This window comes from Corapipo altera, unplaced genomic scaffold, assembly GCF_003945725.1.
Source record: "Corapipo altera isolate COAL_440 unplaced genomic scaffold, ASM394572v1 119, whole genome shotgun sequence".
NCBI classification, from domain to species: Eukaryota; Metazoa; Chordata; class Aves; order Passeriformes; family Pipridae; genus Corapipo; species Corapipo altera.
In genome coordinates this window covers 169,028-191,935 of record NW_020884985.1, presented here as the reverse complement: position 1 = coordinate 191,935, position 22,908 = coordinate 169,028, and the positions used below count along the sequence as shown (strand labels likewise).

Sequence of the window (22,908 nt, the reverse complement as noted above, 5' to 3'; positions counted from 1 at the left end):
ACTATTATTGCCCCCCCTTAAGTTTTTTAACAAATAGAAAGACAACCTTTCTGAGGGTCTTTTCTTCTACAAACAAACACACCACACTGGTATGTTTCCAGTGTTTGCTTTTTCTGAAGTATATGAAAGAAAAATGCTGTCTTACAAAGAACCTTCAGAACTGGATTAACCTTTCTGTCCTTATTAGTTAATTGAAATAACCGGATTAAATTTTTCATCAGGAGAATTTATTGACATCTTCATATAACAGTGGTATCTTCTGCTTTCATTTGCTGTGTATCTTCTGTCTTCCATGGGTCACATTTTGGCTCCCCCAAAGCAGGGAGCCAGAAGAGCTGTCAGACAATGCATCCCAACTTCCATTTTTCTTTTGCCTTCTGGCCTGAAGCACCACTTTACATCTAAAACTTAAGCTCTAGTACTGTATGTTCCCTAGCCTTTTCTTTCTCTTTATAATCCTGTACCTTAGAATTTAAAAAAAAAAAGGGGGAGGGGGGATAAAGAAGTTCAATTAAAGAAAAAAGTTTGGCTGGGGGCAAAAGGAGGGAGAATTAAAAGAGACAGGAAAAACCTTTGCTACAGGGATCTCAGCATCTCTGAATGTGAGAGCTCAGATTCGACCCGTCTAATTTTAGACACTTCTGAAATGCTGAAGTTATTAGCTGCAGTGCTGCCCTAGGCTGTTTCTGTAGTAAGTGGAGAGAGAGGGGCATGACCAAAGGGCAACTCAGCCCACCTAGAATCTAGACTGCATCCTGATGACGCCTCTATCCTGCTGTTAATTTTCTAATTTTGGCCCTAAAATATCTAAAATTAGTGAGTAGCATCCAAATTCAAGTGCCATCCATATTCACAGCACCTTGCAAAGACCTTTGTTGAGCAGAAGACTCCTACTGGTGCCAAACAGAAGGAGGGACTTCTCTTTTTTAATTCTTCTGGTTGGGAGCCTTAAACAGTCTAGAGATGTGCTTGGGGTCAATATTTCTGTTTCTAAGGCACAGTCTTTTTTTCCCTGCTAATGTGATTAGTTTGTTTTCAGGCTTCATACAGAGCTTCCCTCAAATAGGTTCTAACATTGTCCATAGGTCTGATGGACAGAGTTCAGTGTTTCTGAAGTCTGGAGATATAGAATGTTTGTCTTTATGATCACATCCACATTGTACATTTCATCTTCAATATTTTTGGTAAGTTTTCCTCTGAGAACGTCACACACGATCAGCAAACAGTGCTCCCAGCAGTGATTTTACCATGTGATAGTTCTGCTGATGTCAGGGTATGATGCCTATTTTAACTAAAAGATCAATTTATGTTCCAGCCAGGCAAACTGGATTTACAGCTCTTATGATTCATTAAAGTCACACATGATGTACCTGAGTTAATTCCAAGTCTCTTGACTTTCCTGTTACCTCAAACCCGTGTTCCCTTTCCTGCCTTTGTGCATATAAACATTTATGTGGCTTTGTGCATAGGGACACCTGATTAGTTTTTCCTTTTCTGACACACGTTCTTCCTTATCTCCTTGCTCCTCTCCACTGTGACCCCCTCAGTGCTCCATTCTGTCATTTCCCTTCCATCACTGGGTGTACCTAGGACATTAATAACCATCAGAAGGGAAAATATGTGATATTTTTCTGTTTTTGTAACTGGAAATTCCGCCGGGTTAATCTGATTCTTAGAATCATCCACAAAAAAAAAATGAGCTGCTGGCTTTAGTTGTTGCAAATGGCACTGCAAATCCCCACGTCCTATTTTAAAGGACTAACACTTGTACTTGTTGCCAATTAAAATGGAGCCAGGCTGCCTTCGGATGGTGCACTCTTTGCAGCTAGAATGATGTGTGGCATGGTGCCACAGTGCATCATCAGCTGAAAACAGGCACTTTAGCTAAGAATAGCCTCTGTGCCATTGAGAAGAACGAGCGGGATGTGGCTGCTCGGAGGTGATGCCTGACTGTGGGCAGTGGGGAGCGTTGGGCTGATTTAGGGGGCTCAGGCTTCCTGAGGGAAAAACGACCTGCAATTCTTCAGGGAAAGTGGAAGTTTACTTGTTGCTTTGGAGAAAAACAGATTATTTTTTAAAAATGTTTGCAGAAGCATGACTAATGATTAAAAATTAAAAGCAGTGTTACAGAATTCTCCAGTGATACCTGTGTTCAGGTGTCCCTGCATAAAATGTACGGAGCTAAGACTTTGTTCATTTTTTTCAATTCAGAACATAAATAATTAGTGTGCTATCCATGACTAAGTATCTCAACAAATTTATCACCTTACTTATAATAAATCCCACCTCAGCACAGATATTAATGTTTCTTTACCTTTGCCATAGTCAGTGGAGGTCTCTGTGGTATGACAGTGTACTTGTCATTTCAAAGTACTGTGCCCGTACGCATATTTCTGGTTGTCTGTATCTCTAAACAGATTTTGGGGGATTTCCTGCTCTTGCAGACTCTTTATTGTCACAGAAAAGGATTTTTCTCTGTCATTGGGAAACTACTTATTTTATCTCTGTTTCCCTATAATTTTAACATGATCTCAGAATTGATGACATTTTCATGGCATACAGCTGTGGATGTTTCCAACTGCTTTATGTTCTTTCAAATGCATCGTCTGTATCTGCATCTGTTAAAGCAGAGGTGGTCTCTTTCCTAGGAAGGATGAAACTTTTTTTATGTATAACATTAATAGTTTTTAAACTTTACTGAGTCCTGTGCTATAATAATAATGTATATGTGTATATATATGTAAAAAATATGACATCTTAGATAATATATATCAGAGCATTATTGTTTAGAAATTGTACTTCTTTTTTATCTCTCCTTTCCTCTTCCTTTCATTAGTCTCAGCTCTTGTGGAATGTAATGTGAAGTACCTTCCTGTGATTCATCACTTTAGGTCACAGTGTTTAACCAGAAAGGAAGGCGACAGGTTGTGCTTAACTAGAAAGTTTGATTGAGAGATCTTTTGCTTCCCTACTGGATGGAGCCCTAATTATATCTGTGATTTGGTTGTAGAGGAGGATGGGTAAAATAAAATACTGAATCATAAATAACAGCAGACTTGTATTTATTTTGCATTCTCATACTCTAAATTTGTAAGAAAAAGGAAACAGTACTTCATAGATTTAAAACATTGTATGTATTTTGATTTTCTTGAAACTTTATATGTGTTGATATATTGAGTAGCCAGTAAATGTGAAATAGTATGTGTGCTGCCATTTATCAAAAGATTGTTTTTCACTTTGAGGACAATTAATAGCAGCAGCCTTGTTAAACTTCCTGCCTTAGTATCTAATCAATAAGCACTTATTCCCAAAAGCTGGACTTCTGAAAGGTCTAGTATTACATAAAAAGCTGACATTTCAAAGATTGACTTTCATACCCAATCAAGAATGTAACCATCTTACATTTAAATCCTTTTGCATTCATGTATTTTGGCATTTTTATGCCAAAGCAGTACATTTTGTGAGGCTACCAGCAAGCAGAAGAGAACAGCTTAAGGACTTATTTTCACTTTATTTGGTTCTTACCTGTATTTATACCATCAGCTCCTTTCTTTCCTTATTTCAGTGATCAGCAATTGCTGAGCTCTATGTAGGTTGCAGACCACTTGCACAAGGAGATTTCAAAGTGGAGCAGAAACCAAAGAGGATGTATAAGGTGTATACAGAAAGGATATATAACCTCACACCATCTGGAGTTGTTCCTTTGCTGCACTTTACAGGCTTGATGGTTCAGCAGTGGCTTGTGGAGAGTGTGAGCTTGTTGTCTTTAGGTGTGTTGAACTGTCTTACATTGTGAACAAAATGAGAGAGAGAATCTTGTGGTGCAGTGTACCTGAAGATGAGAAAACTTAAAACCAGCAAAAGTTGAATCCCTGTCCATGTTTTAGTATAAAATGAATACATTAAATAATAGATTTATTATCTAAGCAGAACAAGTTGGAAGAATCAAAACAATTGAGTAGTTGAAAGAAGTTTTTTCCTTTATTTTATAGAAGAAAACATGACAGCAGTCTATTAAGACTTTATAAAGTTCTGGTGCAGCAAGAAAGGAGTGTTGCCGTATCATTTCTTGTGGTAATAAATTTAAATGGTCTGGTTGTTATTAGAATGCTAATCAGGAAGGAAGCAGAAGTCTGTCCTTTTTTCATAAAGAGGTATAAAAAAGGTTACGCACTTCAAAATGTAGAAAAGACAGAAACTAAAAGCTTAAATAACTGCAAACAGCAGGGTACGTCAGTAATGGAAGGACTTCTTAAATGACTCTGACAGCTTTTGCAGGTGCACGTACTCTGTCACTTTGCCTAGTGGAACCTTGAAAAAGTTTTATGGCTTTCCTTTTGGAATTTATTAAGGGTTTCTTTCTTTCTTTTTCTTTCTTTGCAAAGTAGTTTGGACATACCCCTCCCTTGCAGTCGTTTTTATTACAGCTCCTAGAGGAAAGTCACCTATTCAAAAACATATGTTGCTTGTTGTCTCCGTGGCTAGCTCACAGAGTTGTAAATGCTGGAGAAGGTTGTTATTTACAGCCAAATATTTTCCTTTCCTTCCCCCCATTTTTTTTTTTCGTATGTAAATCCCATTTTATTTGATTTAGTTTTTGAAAGCCTCCCTGTATAATTTTATAATATAGCCCTGAACATTTAAATTGGTAACAAAAATATTTTTTCAAATACATATTCTGACCATCAGGAACTAGAAGTTTCTGGTTTTGGAGGAGATTTTAGGTTTATCAACATACTCTGTTACATTCCTTTATATGATATTATTCTTGCTTTCATTAACACTCTTGCATAATACTGTCTGTAAGTGCTCTGAGGGACCACTGCTATGCCTGTGGTGTTTGCTGAATCTAATTAATTTTATTCAGTTCCTGTTTCTCAAAGACATAACTTTTTTTCCTTTTCTCTTTTTTTTTCTTTTTTCCCACTTGTTTTTTTTTCTTGAAGCTTATATCTATGCTCTTTGAAATATTATTTATTATTTCAACAAATCAGTAAGTGTCATATTGTAGGATTTTATTCCATTGACAGAGTTAATTCATGTACAGATGAAGTGTCGGTTTTCATTTTGTTTTCTGAAGCTTCTCAACATTTTTTAAGAACCTTCTTCCCTGCAAAATCTCTCATTTATGTTAGTAGAAGTAAATGTGATGGCATCATCTAGTTTTGCTGCAAATTGGAGGGTTTTGCCCTCCAAGAGCTAGTTCCAGGTTAGAACTTTAATTACAGTGAACATCACTGTAGGTCCCCAAGAATTTTCTTGGGGAAGTGGTTAATTTCCAGTGTTATAGAAACAAAGTATTTTAATTGTCCCTATGAAGATAAATACTTAAAGCAGCAACTTATAAACTGAAAGCAGTGACTGTAGTTATGACAGTGATCAGTAAAACAGCTAATTAGGAGTATCAGTTAAGACAGAATGGTTAACCTCTCTTTAGTTACAAGCTGGAAAATGATAGATTGCAACAGTGATGGGAATGACACAAAGAATTCACAAAACTGTGAAAGAGTTAGAAACAGTTTTTCTTTGCCTTCCATCCTATACCTTTTGCTCAGTATGAATCTTAGGGTTCTTTCATGGGCTTTAATATGCTAATAATTCTCTCATTTTCTGTCAACTGTTACTTGGTTTAACACATTAAGAACCATATGTTTCCTCTTTGAGAGTGAAGAACTATGGAAAGTGTTATCAAAACTTGCTGCTTTAATTAAATCCTCTCTTGTTGAACAGGAACAAATGTCTCAGTCTATAAAGAGTGAACACTGAGACATTCCTGAAAATAATGGAGGGGGGGGGGGGGGAAGTTCCAGAGAGCGTCCTGGTCTATGTAGAACACTGACAACATCTGTAATAGGTAACGTCCTGAAATCCTCACAGTACAAGGTTTTCAAGCTCCTTGTAGTCTGAAATTAAGGCCATATTTCTTCCCCATCAGGGGTTGTTGCAGGTTTAGGCATTTGGTGAAATGCATGATGAGATGTGGGCAGTAGCGCTTCTTGTTACTCGCTTGATTTTCCTCAAAGTTAGCTAGCACTGTTTTCCTTTTGCACAAATTCTATCCACGTGTCTTTAAATTATGGGTGGTTATCCAAGGTTCAGAATCTCTTCAGTGGATTGATTACCTGTATAGCTAATCTTTGCAGGTTTTTGATACTAAACAGGTATAAGAGATGTATAGCCCTTAAGACAGTCATTTGTGAAGCCCAAGTGACTAAAATTCCTGATGTAAATGTTCTGGTCAAGAGAGAGAATTTATCCCAATTATTGTAGAATTCTTTAGCCTGATTTTATTTGCTAAATAATAGCACAGGCTAGTGAGTAGTCCATAAGGTAGTGTGTGAATTTGCAACACACTAGCTAGTCCACACAAAGTCTCCATGGGATGCTCTGAGTGTACACTGTAATCTACAGTAAATTATCCTGCACAAAGGCATGTTTAGGGCAAAGTTTTTGAGCTGGCATATTACTTACTCTGCAATCCTGTATAACACCTTAACATAAACCTACCTATGTAAAGAGACTACTGATTTCTCTTGTATTTGCTTCTTCAAAAGTCCATTTTTCTTCATGCTCAGTGGACTACATCAACCAGAGCTTGGCAAATGTTTCTATCAGAAAGTACTAAACAGCAGTGCTTTTTGTGATATACTTTCAAGAAAGGGTAGCTAATAGACCTGAGTGATGCTTTTCCTCCAGTAGCCAGTTTTCTGCTAATCAATGCTTTGCATAAATAATAAGGCACACCAGGCTTTGCATAAATAATGAGGCCCTCCATAGGCCACGAAGAAAAATAGTTCTTTTTAATTGCTGATGCTTGAGGACTTCACATCCTCTTTAACAACCTTTACAAGACTTGATCAATATGTGGTTTTACTCATCAAGTGCTCAGGATGTCTTAACAAGTAAAGTGGCAGCTAGTCTCGAAATAAGTCATGGTGAAATAGAAAAAAACAAACAAAATTATATTGCTAATTTTTTGTCCTCCAGACTCGTTTCAACCAGCATCTCAGTAACCAGGATTTTGCCTTGGATGAAGATGATGATGATGAAATGGAGAGAACGAGCAAGTAAGAAGCCTGTTTAGATGTGTATGGATGTATAGGAGAGAGCGTAACTAGTGTTATTCAGCAAAGTCAAGTTCAAGTGACTCATTTTGCTCCTATCCAGGCTGCTAGTTTAATTCTTGATCTAGATGATGTCAAGTAGTTTAGGATTTAAATCTGCTTTAAAAACAGGGACAGGTTATTAATATATTTTCATTATTTCTAGTGTCTAGAAGAGCTTGTTGTAATCTGCAGTCTTCATAGACTCCAGATAAAAAGACTACATACACAAAAAACTAGTGAAATAATATTCCTAAACATGGTGGGCAGTAACCTCAGCTAATCTGTTCTTTAAGGCTTGTGTTGTGGTTATGACAATGAGAACTTTTTTGAAGGGTCTGAAAGAAAAATAATGCCTTGTGAGTTTTATATCAAGCTCTTCCTATGTGAGAACTAGAAAAAAATCATAAATTGAAGCTTAGGCTGCACTGAGGCATTTTCTAAGTTCATGAGTTGATTTTGGATAATGAACCAGGTAGGTTTTGATATAAACCAGAAAGGATGCTGAAAGCAAAATCAAGCAGCTTGAGCTGTGATATAGTAGGGAAGAGGGAACTACTGAAGTGTTAAAAGGATATAATCAAAACAGTAAGCTATGGGAAATACCCCTTGTAGCAGTATTCTGGATAGACAGAGATAGGAAAAGACTGTGGTAGAATGGGGGTCTGAGGTAAGGGTCTTGCAATGAGCAAGAGAGAATTTAAGAGACAAAAGCACCAATTCTCAGTGCAGATAAGCAGTACTCCAGTAAGTCTGGTCATGTGATGGAAGAAGGGTTTCAGTATGAGAGTCTTTCCACTAGAACAAAGTGTGTGGTTAGGCCAGGAGACAGCTAATGGTGAGTGCATCTCCATTGGTACCATACAGCTATGTTTAGCAAAATCCTTGAGTAGGAAGAAATTCCAGGTTATTGTTCCCTTTCAAAAGTCTTGAAATGCATTCGCCTTTCAGATTTGGCCATAATAAAATTACTTTTAGGTTCCTATCTGATGAAAAAGTTTTTGTTTTCAGGTTATCATCAGAAGACAGCGAAGAAGCTTCTGCTTACTTTTATGATAGTGATGGTTCTGGTGAAACCGGAATAATTCCTCAGCATCAAGGAGAAATGGACTTGCTTGGGGAGATCCTGGACACACTGAGCACGCACAGTTCAGATCAAGGAAAACTCTCAGGAGCAAAGAGCTTGGATTTCTTTAGGTCAATGGATGACATTGATTACAAGACTGCGGTTAGTCTTCTACTTTCATTTGAAAAATAACCCAAGTCCATTTATAGTGGAATACTGCACTTGTGGAATCAACAACATGAAGATCAGACACAGCAGCATAGTCCTTAGAATTGCTAGTGTGTCTTAGGGCTGCGTAACAGTACATTCATGCTGGTCACTGCATGATGGTTTTTCAACAGCCAAGAAATTGGTTACACCTTTTGTCCAGTTTACTAGGTCATCTTGGAATGATGTACATATGTACCTGTGAACTGTATAATAATTTACTTAATCAAATAGTTTAGTATTACATTTACCTGTTCAATCTGATATGCCTGGAGAAGGATTTAGTCTTCTTTTTGTGCAGTTTAGAAGGTATTTCCATTTTCACTTCACAGCCTTTAACTAGGTGTAGTGATATGGTGATGTTTCCATCTTGATTTAAGTAATGGGATCCATCTGGCACTTGCACTCAAAACACTGCTAGAATAGCACTGCAGAGCTTTCTAAGAGGGCTCCTTGTTGCTTTTTTAGGCAGGGTTGCATAGGTCCTTTAGTGTAAACAAACTGCTTGCCTACAATTTTAAAACCCTCACCAAGTCACTGCTGTGATATTAGCCAAAACAATAGTAGTGTTTTTGAATTCCAGTGCATATCAGCTGTCCAACATTTATCTTTGCTGAAAGGGATCCTATAGTAGAGGATTTGTTACTGGAGCAGCAAATACTGATGCAAGTGCTTATAATGCTTGTAAAATTTTATATTATGAGTGTCACACAGGAGTTAGATTAATAAAATGCCTGTTTTTGTTTGGCCAAAAAACTTGAATATTGCAAGTTGGTATAATTAATTACTGAAGCAAAGAGGAAATGCTGTCTGGTTTTAGTTTTAGTCCCCCACCCTCTAATATTATGGGTACAAACCAGAAAAGTGTGTTCACTGTCAAAACTTCTTGTGCCAAGATGGAATAGATAGGGGGACAGAAATCCTTCCTCTGTACCAAAGGTGATCATTAGGATAAGAGGAAATGTTCTGGTGAGGAAGTGTAAAAACACTTGTTCTCCCATTGTGTCCAGGATTGTTGTTCTGTAACACTGAACGCCAAAGGAGATCCATGGTTTAGGAACACATAATATGCCTTACTACTTTTGTTTCAGAAATGCCAGTGTAGAGATACTTCTTGTCACTACATTAACTATAAAAATGTTTTTTCTTTCAGAATAAGTCAAATGCACCTAGTGAGAGCAACCTTACCCTGCTCTGCAGCAGTGCTAATGATCAAGCAGAGTGGAACCTCGGCCAGGATGACAGTGTCCTCCATGGGAAGCAGCTCCCTCCATCACCAAGGAAGCAAGTTTCTTCTGGTGGCCAGAGAGAATCTCTCACAAGGCTGGAAGAAGAAAAGAGTGACAAACCCCTTATTACTGACAGGATGGACACCACTAGTATGACATCCCCATCTTCAGTACGACCAAGTGCTCAGTTTACTTCCCTAGAAAGTTTCAAAGCAGGCTATTCTTCCTGTAAGCATGCAAAACAGAACGAAACACTAAGCAATACCTCAGAAGATCAGCTCGCAGGAAGTCTTGCTCAGCATCCATCCATTCTGGTCCCTTGGGAGAAAGATGGGAAGGAAGGAGATGAAAGTCCGGAAGAGGGTGGTCTTCTTCAAGAAGTGGTGTCATTATGTAAACTGAGTTCTGCTTTTCACTATGGTTTAAATATTTCAAAGGATAGCTTATCCAGCAGTAGCAGTGGAAATAAAACGTAAGAAAACTATGAGAAGAGAAACTTGACTCCCATAAGAAGTTAAAGGGAGACTACTCAGGACTCCATATAACTCCATATAACATGATAACCAAAAGATGAAAAAGGAATAAGAGATCTAAGTTATGAAAATAATTCTCTTCATTTGAGTATGCATTTTCTGCCATTGGGACATCTGCTTCTACGTTTACTCAGTTCATTTGTTGGCTGTAGTTAGGTCCAAAAAATGAAACTAAATATATGAATGCACTCTTAAATCAGGTACTAGTTAGTCTCTGTGTTAAAACTACAGCAAGTGTATGGTGCTTCCTAGCATTTGCTTCCTCTAAGCAGCAGTAAAAGTGTCGCCTAACAGGTAACCAGGTTTTGAAGGTACTATGTTAATCCCAGTAAGCATGAAATGAACCAAGCCATCTGATTTGTCTGAAATGTACAAATGTTAATATTTGTAATGAATAATAATTGCCTTAATCTTTTGAGAAGAGGTTTAACTATCTTAGAAGATGAATGCAAATCTACAAAACAGCAATAATGATTTTCCATGGCAGGAATTTGCTTCAGCAAAGGGGGGGGGGAAGGAGACGTTTTTTAGAATAAGGAATTTCTCGTGAATATAACTTGGAACTTACTCCAAACTAAAACTGTGGCTCTGTCTTCCAGACTTCAAAAAGGTAGCGCATGGTTTTCTCTCTTCTATAAAGTACATGAAGCGCTGAATTATAATGTGACGTTTATCAACTTCTGTTTACAACTAAGACACTTTAAATACATATTATCTGGTTTCCCTAGGTAGACTATTTCACCTAAAAATTTCAGAAAGGAAAGTGTAAGTGGAACTGATAGATTTCTATTATATTTTATTTTCTACGGTTTAATAGTTGGAAAACTGATTTGTGCCTAATTGGTAACACTAGAAAACTAAAATTACAGATTGAGTTTGATTCTGCATATATCCAACTCTCATTTTAGCCAAGTTGAACAACCAAAAATCTCTTTCTAAATTAAGTGAAGGAGAATAAATGGACTTGATGTATATTGTATTTAGAACAAGAATTTTTGCTTCTTCTGGCAGTGTTCCTGGGGAATATTTGGATATTAAAAGTGAAAATTTTTGATTCTGCATGGAGCAGCTCTTTTATTTTATTTTTTTTTAGTTTCATTTCTCTTTTCTTTTTCCACCTCACTATACATACCTTGGCCTCCACACTGGCTCAGGATAGAGAAGCCATTAGATCAGCTTCAGCAGATTGGAATTATCAGCCTTGAAGGATATTTGTGGTGCAGTTGGTAGAAGTAGCACACAAGTATAAAATGAACTCTGCCTGAGAAGAACGTTCTCCTGCTCTTCTAAGTTACTTTAGAAACCTTTTTTCTTTTGCTCCATCTTTGGCACGAGCGACTTGTCTTAATCTCAGCGTAGGCCTGAGTGAGCGTGTTCATGGGGTCAGTGTTTGGATCAGACTGTGCTTCAGTACCTTCATAGTATTTTGTAGCAAAGTTTAATATCAGTTGCCTCATTGAGATTTATTAATTAATTTTCCTTCAAGCTAGCACAAATGGAAAGGGTTTTTTGGCTGCTTTATTACAAGGCAGCTGACCTGAGGGAATTGCTGCGCATTGTTACAGAGTCAGTGTTTGAAACTCCACCAAAGATGCAGTAGAGTGAGACCTGGGAGTTGTTAGTGCATAAGTTTCAGCTTGTTCCAGAAAGAGAAGGTCTGGGCCAGTACTTACACTGAGGATGAGCCTCCAGAATTAATTTTTTTAACCAGTGCAACAAAGCTAAAAGGTTGTAAAAGTGCAAATCTTACAGAAATACCTGTTTCTGTTTAGAACATGAACATTGCAGAGAGCATCTGCAATCTGCATTGCTGGAGAATCTCAGGATTCCAGAGTTAGAAGTTGTGCATCCAGAGGTCTGTACTCCAAAGTATTTGTTTATACTTTGGTTTCCTCTTATGTATCAACATAGTATGTTGTGTATATTTTTAATAACAACAAATGTTATTTGGCAAAATATTTTGCACTATTAAAAATTGAAAGTGTCATAAAAAAATAATTAAAATCTTCAAGGTTTCCAGGTGGGTCAGACCAGGTGTCTCCAGTTCTGTTCAGATGACAAAGCTGCAGAGCATCCTTGTTTAGAGCTGTTATTAATGACTTGGTAGAAGGCATTCTTCTCCTTTATTGGTACTAAATATTGCCCAAACATAGTGATGCAGTTGTGTCTAAGAGGAGACAGGCAACACAAAGGTTTTTGTTCTTGTAATGCTTCTCACTCGTTCTCATTCATGTCCTTGGTGTTTTGTAGATGAGAATTTCAAGATTTACCTTTTGTTCTCCTTTGCATCTGATACGATGTTTCTGCCCATGGTTCCATCTTTTTTTTTCCATGTTTTATTTTCTTAATTTATTAAAGATAATAAACAGTATTAATCTCTTAAGGATGAAAATAGAGAAAAAAAATCAGAAATTATGGCCATCATTACTTTCAAAACCATCAAACACCTAAGTCCAGGAATGCTGCCAGAAAGTGGTTTTAAAAAATGACACTCTGGTAGAGACATAAATCTTATTGGCTTTACATAGGGTTAGGCACTGAACAAATAATCACATAGATTGTCCCATTCTCAGATTTGTGGAATAAATATGGAAGCCATGTGAGGCTGCCAATACTCTTACAGTTGTTATAAAGATCATAAAATTGAAAGTTTGATAGTGGAATCTTTCAAAATTAGGGCGTTGTAGCAGTAATTCACTGTTACATTGAGTGAAAGTGCAGGCTGAAAAGAAGTAAACAGATGAAATAAAAGATGGAAGGTAAAATTCAACTTAGAATTATTTTTATTTCAGTCAAAATGGTTCTGTGCTTATGCTACATTGTTTCCTTACTATTTACAAAACCCATAGTGTGTTTACAATTGTTAAATAGTATGTCTTTTTTGGTTTTGAACCTTGTTATGGGTTCAGAAATAACTTAGTTTTATATGTATGTTGATTTTAACTGTAGGTACATTTTTTACTCTGTAATATACAGAATCTTTTCCACTTACTATCAGTGATCTTTTAAAAAGGCTAATATTTGTGCCTTATTTAAATAGAATTACCAGTTACCAAATACATGAGTCCAAACTGATATTTCTGGTTCAACATTCTTGTTCTCTGTCCTTGTGATAATATGAAACTGTTTATTGGCTACATATACTGTATTTTTATTACCGCATTGGGTTCTATATTAAGATAAATTGTCCAGGTCCAGTACTTTTGGCAAGTTTTATACTTGTTTCCTTTTATTTGTGGAAATCCTTCTAGTGTCTTTGAAAATCATCAACATTCATCACCAGCTGCTGGTGAGAACTGAATTCTGCTCAGTCAGAGCTCCTGTGGTCTTCTTCAGAGTCATCTCTTTTCTTCAGGATCTCAGAAATCTTCCCATTCCTCCTGTTTCAGGGAGATACCAGGTCATTTGATAAGCTGTTACTTACACATAGGAACAAATTTCTGATGTAGAAAGTCAAATTAGGACTTGAAATGAATATTTTTGAGTTTGTTTTGCATAGATGTCTGCCTAAAATGAGCCGTATCACTCATCTGGTTTGGGAGGAAAAAGTAAGGGCAGTAGAAGGAGAAAGGGATTCCTGGGTTGTTCCAGTGGGGTGTGGTGAAGCAAAGCCTTGGGAGTCCACAGGAGGGTTAGTAACTTTGAAGAAATCCAGATTTCAGTTCTAGCTCAGTTAGTGTGATTCCAGCCCAGACATATAGGCAAAAGTAATATTGCCTATGGAATTAATCCCCTGTGGGATTTGCAGGAGGATGGATAATGTGTTGTCACAGTCAGAGCCTTCCCATTCATGTGAATAGAGATGTGACGTGGAACACAGTGCAGATATTCGGGGAAGGACAGCACTGTGGATGCAGAGGTGATCCCTACCCACCCTCTATGCATGCAGAGGGCAGTCTGTGTAGAATAGGCAGTGGTTTGCTCTTCCATCTCACATATTTGAGCATCACGTAGTTCTGAAAAATAGACTTGTTCTGAAGAAAAAATGTAGTTGTAGGAGTTGTCATAGAACTTGTTGACTGAAGCCTTCACTGTCATTTAGCATTTCAGTGGTGCTGCTGCTGTTGGGGTGGGATCATCAGGAACTCTCAGCACTGGCTGAAGTCCCCTCTCAGGCATTGTAACACAGACTTCAGGCAGAGTTTCAGACAAATGCTGGGTGCTTCTGAAAATCCCACCCAATCTATTAGAAGAGTGTTTTAGACCTCAAAAATCTGTTTTAGATGTCTTTTGAGGTTTTAGGATGAGCTAGTTTACAGTCTTGTGTTCTTGTAACCAATGTAAAGTCTAGGCAGAAGAACAGTTAAGCCAGGTTTTAAAAACAGCTTCTGTTTATCCACCTACAGTCAATCATATTCAGTCCTACAGAACAATCTTTTGTTGGTGCAGCTGTCTAATGGAATTGCTAGGAGCATCTAAAGCTTTCTCTATGCATGTAAAGTAATTAAAGAAATATTTCATGCAATAATCCAAGTGCCAGCATGAGGCCCTTTTGCAAATACCCCCCTGTGTAATACTGACTGTACCCTGTCCTGCAGAAAGGAGCCCCTAACCATGGACCTCCCTGACTCTGCAGGGAGAAGTCAAGGGTGGTCTTTATTTCTCCCTTGGCACCACCCTCACACCAGGTGCTGTGAGACTCCAGCCAGTGTGTTCCCAACAGCCTGAAATTTCGAGCTGAACAAGTGTGGCTAAAAAAATAATGCCTGAGGCAAGCAGCTTCCTTATTGCAAAGCTCGGGATGGTGAGGGCTGTCTGTTCCCATGGTATTGCAGTAAATCTTTGGAGAATGAATGTAGAAATAAATGCACCAGCAAAACCAGTATGTATGGTGATGTGACTTTAACTTCTTTGCTGCTATTAGGTGTGTATGTTGTAACCAATTGCTGTTTACTTGTTAGCAGAGCCTGAGCTGACTAGAACATGCCCTCATCTTCACCCCAAGAGCGTGGACCACAGCTGGCCTAGAATCCATGTTCTTCAGGGTGTTGAAAATAAAGGAATGGAAAGGGATGATTTGGTTTGTTTGTGCAAAACCTTCCTTGATTTGCTTTGTAATAACTGTTTCACAGTTTTAGTGAGTGGCCAGTTGAAAGTACTTGACAGGTCTTTCTGAAAGCTTCTAAGTAGAGTTGCCTGATGAGTCCAAAACCACCTCAGTTTAGAGGGCCATCCACCATCCATGAGGTTGGCAGGGCCGTTGCCATTTTCTGCTGGGTTGAAGTATGAAGCAGGTAACACAGTTGGAAGTTACTCCAAGGTTTACTGTAGTAAAGGGTACTCAAATAAAATTCTACTATTACTTAGGTCAATACTAACAACGCTTGTATTTAGAATCCAATAACAGTATTAGCATTTGAAAAATAAGTTGAGTTCAAGTATGTTGAGATTTATTATGATTCTATGTGAATTAACTTTCTGTTTCTGTTAAAAATAAGGGAGCTACTTGGTTGTGCGGGGGGAGGGGAGGAATGTGTTGACTTTCAAAATCTTCAGTGAATTTTGTGCAATATTTCTCCTTATTTCAAAGTGATTTAATAGTGCACATCTGCTTTTAAGCAGATCCTTGAAATGGTATTTTTCAGAAATGTGTAAAATTACATGTAGCTTTGAAAAATGGTTGTATGATAAGAACATGAAGAAGTATATTCTAATAAGGCAAATGTATATTTCCAATGACTGGGAGTGATTATGGATGTCACATTCTGTAGAAATAATAAGACCTAAGCCAATGTTCACATACCATTAGTTCCAGGCAATTCTTAAAGTTATAACCTGGTTAAATTGAAGTGGGGTTAAATATCAGAATTTATGATGTTTAGTTTATCATTTGATTACTTGTTTATCACGGATAAAAAGTTGAGGAGTTAAGCATTGCTTTCCAGGACCAGCAAAGAGGTGAGACTTCATGCTGATGACCACAAGAATTTGGTTTGTGGCATCCCTAATTATCATAAGTCATTACTTAAAATATTTACTAATGTTGCCAGTATCCTTTTAATTTTTTGTAAATTTTTTTCTTTGTATATTGATGTACATTTTCTTTTAGCCTTTGGTTTTCCCTTAAGAACTTCTTTAAATTAATATACTTGAATGAGGCAATAAAGCACTGTGGAAGAGCTTAGTCTTGGTGCAGCTTGCACACAAGCACATCATGTCTGTTACTTCATGATTTTTGAGGAGGAAGAGCAATTTTAAATGCTTACATGTTTGGCAATCTGACAGTTTGTGTTAGTTACTTCTAAATCTGTGTCAGATACGATGAGAAATGCCTCAACATGGAATGAAGCAACATTATATATCCTGATAAGGTATTCTTTTTCAGAACATTTATTTGGTGATCTTTGAAAACCATTCCTGACAATGCCCCTGTTGTGAGTCTTTAATACTTGTAGGAGAGGCATAAAGTACAGGACACATTGAAATTTTATTGACAGTTTTAAATTAGAAATTAAAAAAACCCACACACCAAACAACCAGCATTGTCCTAACACTTTTAAAAATTTTGTTAGTTACTGACCTTTTTTACAAATTTACAGCCAAATCTAAGAATTTACTCCATGCTTTTGCACCTTCTGGACTACTGTTCAAAGTCATCTCGAGAACTGTATTTCAGACCTTGACTACTGTTAGTAGTGCACTGTCTAGATGTAGTAAATGAGCTGTGATGTGTGGTGTGGTTTGTTTTTTCTTTTTCCTTCCAAAGTTTGTGATGTCAGTAGAAGTTTTTGTTGAACTCCACATTACCATAAAGTGCCCAACACTGTACTATAAAATAAAATTTAACAATATCAAAATTCCTTGGGTGATGCAGGTTCTTGTTTGATGGGTTTTCATGCTTATCAGGCATAAAGGTTAAAATGATACTGTATAATATTGGAAGTTTTTCTCTGTTGAATGATTATTTCAGTTTCTCAAATATAGAGAAAGCAGAATGTGTTTTCTTGAATGCATTTGATTAATTAATTAGTGCAAAAGTTAAATGTTGATGTCCGCTGAAATTCCAGTGGTATTTTGCATCTTTTAAAAACCTTAGCTAATCATTCCTTTTTGTTAAACAACTTTTCTTGGTCTCTAGGTCTTTAAGTTATTGCCAAAAATGTAGGTATATTATTTTGTTTAATAGATTATTAAATTGACATATTAAGGAGAAATTACATGCAGACCTGCTTTTATCCCCCTCCTTCCTCCTGGCGGGGAGAGGCTGATGGAGAAAGCACCTCTTGGCTTTGTGGAGAACAGGAATACAATGAGGATAGATTTTATTTGTAACTTAGGTGGGCTAAATAACACGTAAGTAGTGGGTTGACCTTGGCTGCTCTCTGCTGCTCCTTCCTCCTCAGTGGGAGGACTCCTCAAACTCTACCCCTGTGGGCTACAGGTGGATCTCTGTTTCCCCATGGACCCCCATGGGCTGTAGGGGCACGGCTGCCTCACCACGGTCTGCATCACGGGCTGCAGAGGAATCTGTGCCCTGGTTCCTGGAGCACCTCCTGCCCCTCCTTCCTTACAGACCTTGGTGTCTGCAGGGATGTTCCTCACGTAGTCTCACTCCTCTCTCTTGGCTGCAATTGCACAGGGATTTTTCCCCTCTAAACTAGGTTATCCCAGAGGTGCTACAGCTGTCACTGCTGGGCTTGGCCTTGGCCAGCAGTGGATCTGTCTTGGAGCTGAATGGCATCGGCCCTGTCACATATGGGGGAAGCTTCTGGCAGCTTCTCACAGGAGCCACCCCTGTGGCCCCTCTGGGACCGAAACCTTGCCCCGAAAATGCACTGCAATGCAACACAGTAACACATCATGACTATGTTATCAAATGTGGCTTAGCTTTTTTATGTAGTTGCTTCGCTGATTTATTTTATGTGAGTGTATGACTGTAATTCAGCTAGAATTTTCCCTTAAATGTCTATGCAGTATAATCTGATCTGTTATTTGCTCTTCTAAATTAAAAGCTTTTTGATATCTTATGTAGACAAACCATAGAGACTGTAGTTTCAATATTTTTGCAGTCAGTCCACAACTGATAAAAAATTACAGATTATCTTGATACAAAACAGTGTGGGTGTGATTTTAACACTTGCCATTAGACTTGTGCTAGCTTACTGCAGCCAGTAGAGTGATACCAGCTGAAATGATCTTGCAGTAATTGCTTTGTTTTTCCAGTAGATATGTCCACATTTATTCAGCTGTTAAAATGATACCTGTGGAAATGAACTTTTTGTCATAGGTCCAGATTATGAGTCAGTGGAGGACATTATAAAAGCAATTTTTCAGAAGGAGCGACGAAGTATGAAGATGAAGTCTTTCAGGTAAAGTTTGCCTACTTTCCTTAGTTTTTTATCTCAGGGCACTGAGAGTGGTTGCAGCTTGCCTTCCATGGATGTTTCAGTTCAATAAGTTCTTTCAAATTGGGCATGAGAAAGGATTGAAGAAGGGGAGGTAATAAAAGAAGATAGGCTAAGTTAAGTTGGCAAACTTTACATAGGTGATGCAGCAGCATTTCTGTTCCTGCTGATACAACAATACCAAGTGTTTGTGAAAAACTATTTCAGAGGAGTTTGGTGTACCAGCCACATGGTAGCGCCCTGTGTATGAAAGCTGACTCATGTATTAAGAGTTCCGTTGTTTCCCTCATTTGGGGGAAAAATGCAACTCAAAGCAGTGTCTTATTGGGAACTTGTTTGGGAGGAGAAATCAGAAACACTCCTATTCATTAGTAACTTCTTGGTTGGTTGTGCTTCAACAGTGAGATGAGAATTGCTTTTGCAATACACTTTCACACTTTTCAGCTGCAGCCGAACCTGAACGATGGATAAAACATTTAATTTTCTTTCCAGAACTCATTGTGTGTTAACCTCATGTTCACAAAATGAAAAGTAACTTTATCAAATTCATGGGTTTAGATTTTTATTTGATGTGACAAGCAATAACAACAACAAAAAAATCTGAGCAATGCCTGGAGTGTTGTTGTGTGTTTGCTGGTATTCAGATAAAGCAGAGTCGAGTCAGTCTGCAGATTTTCATCAGTCAGAAAAAAATACTAACAACTTCTTGCACTTCAAAAGCCCAGAGGCTGTCAATCCTGTTAGAAATTCTGTGTGAAACATAAACAAGTACTAGTTCTAAAAGCAAAGTTTGGGAAGCACATTTGGAATATGTTGTGGGCTGTATATCATTTCCTTCCTTTGGCTACCTGTTTCACACTCCTCCTGAAAGTCAGAGGGCTGGGCTCCTGATGGTGTACCTGATGGTCCTGCTCCACTCGTTTTTTATTTTTGGGTCCACTGAAACTTGGGGAACAAAACAGCAACAAAACCCAACGTACAATACTGAAAAAGAAAGGTGGCCTACAACGAATCTGTTAAACTTGGTTTCAAGCCTTTTCCTTTTAGGTCTGTTATCTGGTTTTAATTGTTAAGTCCTGCAAAATACTCAGTTTGGTGAATGAGACACAGTAAAGATGTACTCTGCCATGTAGAGTTTACACAATGCTTATTTGCTTACACAAGTTTTTTTTTCAACTATATATAACTCTATGAATAACTCAACTAATATACTTTCAAGATGGATATTTTTTGTCCTAGTACAAAATTAGTTCATTTGGTTTATCTTAGATAGTTCCTAAATGGTGAGGAGGAGCGTTTCTGTTGTATTCAAGATGGGTAGAGGGTGCTTTTCGCAACCTGGACTGTTGAAAAACCAAATATTAAAAACCATCTTGTGACTTTCAGGTTTTATTCTTGAGATGCTCATCTGGAGCAGGTCAACTTCTGGAGCCCGGATTTTTTTAGAGTGGTTTAGCATTGGTGACTTAAATTGTAGTAGATGAATTCTGAGGCTCTGCCTTGAAATATGCTTTAGAAGTCCTAGATACAGCAGAAAATTGGGGCTCCCTGCTCTCCCCATCCTACCTGCAGACCTCTGCTCAGTCCCACACTAGTGTTGGCTCCACTTTCAGTAATACCCCACTCCATAGTATCAGCTCTTTTCTGTTCGCTGTCCCTTTTAAGAAAATAACCTGTTAATATAATACCACCTGTTTAGCAATGAGGAAGATTATGTACTAAAATGTTCAGCTGAATAATACATACAAACATCTGACATTTGGCCTGCTCTGAGAATAGGTGACATGCTTATTTAACGATTTGGAAAATGTTAAAATGGTGAGGTAGAAATTAAAATGTCATTTTAAAATATTTGTATTTAACTTATGTGATTCAGTCCTATTCTACATTTCCCCTTGGCATATTCGTACTGGGGGTCATGGTAGCAGTCTGACACTGCGGATACTTTGAACGATGTACTGAACATTGTTGGCATTTCAGCCTAATTAATTGCATCCTATTTTGTGATTTGTCTTTGGTCCTTTGGGTTGCTGGCCTAGGATTTTTTTTTAACCTTTTTTTTATACTTGTCATTGTCTCATTTTAAATGTCAACAGACCAGTACTTGTGTAATTGGTTTTTTCCCCTTCTTTTCTCTCCAGTGTCAGAAAAATTGAGAAGTGATTTCTTTGTGTCAGGCAGGCTACACAAAAGAAGTATATCCCAGGACTGAGTGACAAACAGGCTAATCCAGTCTGTGCAGATCTTGAGTGCAGGCACATGTTTTTCTGGCCAGTGGTCACTGTTAGCCATGGTTTTGAACTAGAATAATCACTTGGCCACCCGAAAAAGCAGATCTGCATCTTCTCCGTTGAACTCATTTCTCATGCAAAAACCTGCTGGAACCTCCTTCTCCCTGGAGTCAGGTTTAACACAGTTGTCTATGATCCTGCCACAGACTCCTCTAAAAGAAAATGCTTGGCACTGGGCTTGTTCAACTGGGCCTTCCAGTTTTATACACTTCAGAAGGAAAGTGTCACCCTGCTGATTTGCTTTAAACAATCCACACTTGACATATTGGTATGCCCAAGGGATTATTTAAATCTCTGGAAGATCTGCAGCCACTGACACATGAGGAGGCTTTGCCAGAGACAGAGGGAGAAGAGCAGAGCACCTGCATAGTCTTCTGGTTTGCTTTTTTTCCTGCTTTGTCACTGGGATCGAGGTTTCTCCTTTTGTGGATGTTTCTTGGTCATTGCAGCCAAAGCATGAAGCAGTGTTCCCACAGTGGTGCTGCAGGCAACTGGAGAGGAAAGCCTTGTGCTTTTTCCTCTGAAATAATGCCTGGGCTTCTGGCTGGTCCTGAAGTGGCTGCAGTACAGGCAGGATGCCCCATCACTCCGAATGCCCACAGCTTGTTATGTGGGTATCCTCTCCCTGCTTGAGGAGACTGAGGAGGCGACTGGAAGCAGCTAAAGCTGTGTTTACTTCTTTAAGCTGTTTTGCCCTCCTAGGAAAAATACGTGGAAACATTCCGCTCATCTTCCCTTCAGACTTACACTTTTCTAGTCTGCCTAAGGACTGTGAAATCACTTCAGGGTGACACCACCTGAAATTCTGTTGGCCTTGTGCTAGCTGCATGGAAGACATTTAGTTGTTTATTTTGTGGGACAGAAAGCAGCCACGTAACCCGAGGCTGCCCCGCACTGTGACTGCTTGGGCGTTGCAAACATGCTGCAGTGCAGGTGCTGCTCCTGCAGGTGACAAGGGCTGGCAGCCCGAGCAGTCACATCGAGTTAGGGTTGCTGGGCAGAGCCTGCTCTGCTGCTGTCGCTCCTCCTGAATTTCTGCTGCCAAGCAGGTTTAGCACAGGTGCCAAGTGAAACTAAGTGGGTTTAAATTGGAAACACACATTTTTGTCAGCGCTGGTTATTACAATACATGCCAGTGGAAATTGCACTTTTGCTGGAACTACAGGTGAAATCCAAAAGGTCACACACAATATTGAGCTGAGGAAAATGGCATGCTTCAAACAGTGCCATGAAGCACATGGAACCAGATGAAGGCTGGCGTAGTTTTGCTCTGATCAAAAAAAGATGATTTAAAGCCGTGGTTTGGGTATGTCTGCCTTGCTGGTGTTTGACAACGTTAGGTGAATTGCTGGTGAATGTAATTGCTTTGTCAAATGACTCTGAGGAAAGAAAAATAATGGCCTGATAAAAACAGCAATTAAAAGCAACTTTTGTGAAATAAAGTCAGAATACAATAAAGTTGCTATAATTGGCTGCAGTATAAATTCTCCAATACATTTTTGTCTAATAAGTATCATTTAAAAGAACACAAACCCAGGAAAATCACCATTGAACTGAGAACTCTGCCTGACCTTCAGGACTCCACCTGATTCATAATTTATGCTCTGGCTTTTCACTGTGCAAGAGGTCTTCACACCTCATGACATGCATTATAGATGGAGGAGTTTAGGTTAAAACATGCTTTTACTGTGAGGCATGGGGTATCACCCGCTCTCTGCATTAGATTCATGTGTGCAATTTAAACAAGACCTCACTCTGCTCCCAATAAATGCACACCAGATGTATCTTTTATAAATGTTAGGTTTTGCTGCATCTTGACACATGCCAGTAGTTTGAAGCCTGTGCATGCTTCAGTGGGGCATGAAAGCCCCATCCATTCATTCAACTGTGACATTTTGCAATAGGCAAAATTCTAGTGTTGTCAGCTATTCGCTGTTCAACTTTATTGAGTTACAATGCCTAATCTGATGCTCTTTTTTTGAATTATTTTCAGAAGTGTCAGTTTTCTTTAGCTGAGAGGTGATTGAATAGCACGGGAAAAGGAACTTGGCCAAAGTCCTCTGATCCGTGATTCCTGATGTTATGTGACATTACACATGTAAGGGTTGTCCTTCAGTGAGACTTGGGGCTTATG

The 22,908-nt window shown here is 38.4% G+C and overlaps 1 protein-coding gene across 3 annotated transcripts in view; it reads left to right on the top strand.

Moving 5' to 3' along the window:
- Positions 1-16,935, top strand: part of DENND1B (DENN domain containing 1B) — a 157,429-nt gene extending 140,494 nt beyond the window's left edge. For 2 of the 3 annotated variants that reach the window (XM_027666103.1, XM_027666102.1), the window contains 3 exons: positions 6,988-7,067; positions 8,115-8,331; positions 9,530-16,935. In XM_027666103.1, coding sequence (XP_027521904.1) covers positions 6,988-7,067; positions 8,115-8,331; positions 9,530-10,081 — 849 coding nt within the window. In that variant the 3' untranslated portion in view covers positions 10,082-16,935. The remainder of the gene's footprint in view (positions 1-6,987; positions 7,068-8,114; positions 8,332-9,529) is intronic. The other variant, XM_027666104.1, reaches the window with a different exon arrangement.
- Positions 16,936-22,908: the final 5,973 nt, after the last annotated feature.